Source organism: Brassica napus, chromosome C5 (assembly GCF_020379485.1).
Source record: "Brassica napus cultivar Da-Ae chromosome C5, Da-Ae, whole genome shotgun sequence".
NCBI lineage: Eukaryota > Viridiplantae > Streptophyta > Magnoliopsida > Brassicales > Brassicaceae > Brassica > Brassica napus.
In genome coordinates, this window is record NC_063448.1 from 55,211,524 (window position 1) to 55,214,734 (window position 3,211).

Below are 3,211 nucleotides of genomic sequence, written 5' to 3' on the forward strand. Positions count from 1 at the left end.
TTAAAATTTGATAAAACCATAACTCAAATACTCAATATATCAAAAGCCAAACGTAAAGGGCTTCTCAGTAAAACAACCGGGGCTACAGACTCAAGAGTTCAAGTGAGAGAGATTAGCAAAAACCCAACAAGAGTTTTAAAACCCAAGAAATATTTATTCAAAAACGACAAATTCAAACTTTTTCCTCCAAAACATCATTCCAGAGCATCTTCTCAGATTTAGCACTTTGACATGTGGACGATCAAGTCGACCACACGGGTACTGTAACCCCATTCGTTGTCATACCACGACACCAGCTTCACGAAGTTGTCACTCAATGCGATTCCAGCCTTGGCATCGAAAATGCTCGACCTGCTGTCACCAACGAAGTCAGTTGAGACGACATCATCCTCGGTGTAGCCAAGGATTCCCTTTAGCTTGCCTTCTGATTCCTCCCTGTTCATTATTGAACACAATTCAACCAGTTAGTTTATATCTTACCACGATATGATAATTAAGCTTAACAGGAAGCAAAAGCTTACTTGATAGCCTTCTTGATCTCGTCGTAGGTTGCAGCTTTCTCGAGTCTAACCGTGAGGTCAACAACTGAGACGTCAACGGTGGGGACACGGAAGGACATTCCGGTCAACTTTCCGTTGAGCTGTGGAAGCACCTTTCCGACGGCCTTGGCAGCTCCGGTGCTGCTGGGAATGATGTTGAATGAAGCAGCTCTTCCACCTCTCCAGTCCTTCATTGATGGTCCATCAACAGTCTTCTGAGTAGCTGATATAATAAAAGCAAACCCTCATTAGTGTCAGAGTTTCCCCTTACAGGCAATCAGTAATGGTATTAGGTTTATTGAAGACTGAAAGACTTACCAGTGATGGAGTGGACGGTGGTCATAAGACCCTCAACAATGCCGAACCTGTCGTTGATAACCTACAGGAAGAAACTTAAGATTGGTACGAAGCTCGAAATAACACTATCAAACAGATCTGTTAATAGGCTATGAGATATATTACCTTGGCAAGGGGAGCAAGGCAGTTAGTGGTGCAACTAGCGTTGGAGACAATGTCAAGGTCGGACTTGTACTCGTGCTCGTTGACACCAACGACAAACATGGGCGCGTCCTTGCTAGGGGCAGAGATGACAACCTTCTTGGCACCACCCTGAACAAACAAAATAACCAAATCATTCAGTTGAAACATCCCATAATATAAGCTTAATATACATGGATAAGCACAGAGTTTGTGCCCACTAATTAACTGAAACTCTTCCAAGACCAATAAGCTATAGCATACGAAACTATCTATGATAGTGTATAACATCGAAAGCAGATAAAAAAACAAACCTTCAAGTGAGCAGCAGCTTTGTCCTTGTCAGTGAAAACACCAGTAGACTCAACAACGAAGTCGGCTCCAGCCTCAGCCCATGGGATATCCTCAGGGTTCCTTCACAAAATACAAATCAATCGTAAGTTTGAAATCCTCAAAAGAAAATACACAAACACAGGAAAAAGAAAAGGATAATACCTGATGCCGAAGACGGTGACCGGCTTCTCACCGAAGAGAAGAGTCTTCTCATCCTTGACCTTGAGCTCATGGTGTTTCCATTGACCGTGAACACTGTCGTACTTGAACATGTAGGTCTGCACCAATCAAACACAGAGATTAATCACTTTTTACGCACCTAATCAATAACATTACAAAGACTCCTAATAAAATCATCAGCTCAAAAAACGATATAATCAGCTAATCAACATAAGATTCAAACAACTAAACCAGTTCATGGATCTACGCATTGATTAAACCATTCGTATCTACACTAAGAACACACATGCATAAACGTAACGATCAGCTCCACTAATCGAATCCAATAAATAACCAGATCGTAATTATATTATTTAACCAATCCAGGATCAAAACGACGTCGAAGGAAGGAAGGAAGGAAACAAAACGAACCATGTACTCAGTGGTGATGAAGGGATCGTTAACCGCAACGAGCTCAACATCGTCCCTCTGGAGAACAACTCTAGCTACCAAACGACCGATTCTTCCGAATCCTATCGATTACACAAACCAAACGTCAGATTCACTAGATCAGCTACATATAATAGATCTAACAAACCTAGTTAATCAGAGACTCACCGTTGATTCCGATCTTGATCTTACCGCCAGCTACAAACACAAAAAAAAAAAATTCCGAAAACAATCAGATCTGAATACGATCAACAGACTAGAGAAACCAAACAAAATCAACAAAGAGATACTCACCCATTACGAATCAAATACGCGAGAGAGAGAAAATTACAGTGAGGATGGTTGAGTGAGTGAGTGAGATGGGAGAGAAGACAGGTGTATTTAAAAGAGAGAAGAACGTGGAGAAGGGGTCGAAAAATATCTTCTGGCGAGAAAAAAAAAAAAAGAAAAGTCAGATCTGAAAGTAATATTTTTCTTTTTTTTCTTAAGCGTAAAATGACGGAATGACCCTTCATTACTTCTCTTATTTACCTTTTTTACCGTTGTTCAGCCACTCTGTTTTGGCAAAATGTCGTCACCCCTGAGTCGTGATTAGGAAAAATAGTTGTGGCGAGTCATGGCGTATTGGCGTGTGCATCTCACGCGATGAACTAGAAGATTCTTAGACGGGCCGGGTCAGTTGAGTCGGCATGAAAGGCATCGGATTTGTCAATGCTGTTCTACACGGACCGGCATGTGGTTGACAAGTTGTTCGTGGGAGGCCCATTTTAGTAGACATTTTCAAATTTCTGGAAGGTAACACCCCGACTAGTAAAATTTTATGTTACTTGCTTCTTTCATATGAACTTTTCTAGATTAATATTTTTAAAACAGTTGACATTTGGTTTTCTATATTGACAAAACAGTTGCACAAGATAATGACCACTGTGGTATGTAAAATGTTCAAATGGTTTTTCATGATAGTTTTCAGATCGGCCATGGGTTAAAGTTCATAAAACTCATGCTTTGGGCGTTAAACCGTGTTAAATACTTAAAGAACGTCAAAAGGCTAAAAGTTATGTATTTTATTTTTCATGATTGTTGTTTCTATATTGACAAAACAGTTGCACAAGATAACCACTGTGGTATCCATAGATTTTGTAGAAAATTTCAAAAAATACGAAAATATTGTTTTAATGCATAGTTGCATCCTCCACTAACGTATGATAACGTTCCAAGATGTTTGGAGCCTTTGTTGTCTCCGTTTTTCAAGC

General features: G+C 40.1%; 1 protein-coding gene across 1 annotated transcript; it reads right to left on the reverse strand.

Annotated features, from left to right (window-relative positions):
* LOC125587676 (glyceraldehyde-3-phosphate dehydrogenase, cytosolic-like) lies at positions 1-2,412 on the reverse strand. The gene is made up of 9 exons (XM_048758603.1): positions 2,253-2,412; positions 2,127-2,156; positions 1,941-2,041; positions 1,512-1,627; positions 1,331-1,430; positions 1,002-1,148; positions 858-918; positions 522-762; positions 1-435 (listed from the first exon to the last, which is right to left on the reverse strand). Exons 1-9 carry the CDS (start codon positions 2,254-2,256, stop codon positions 219-221), a joined length of 1,017 nt encoding a protein of 338 aa, XP_048614560.1. The 5' UTR covers positions 2,257-2,412; the 3' UTR covers positions 1-218.
* Between the last annotated feature and the right edge of the window lie 799 nt (positions 2,413-3,211).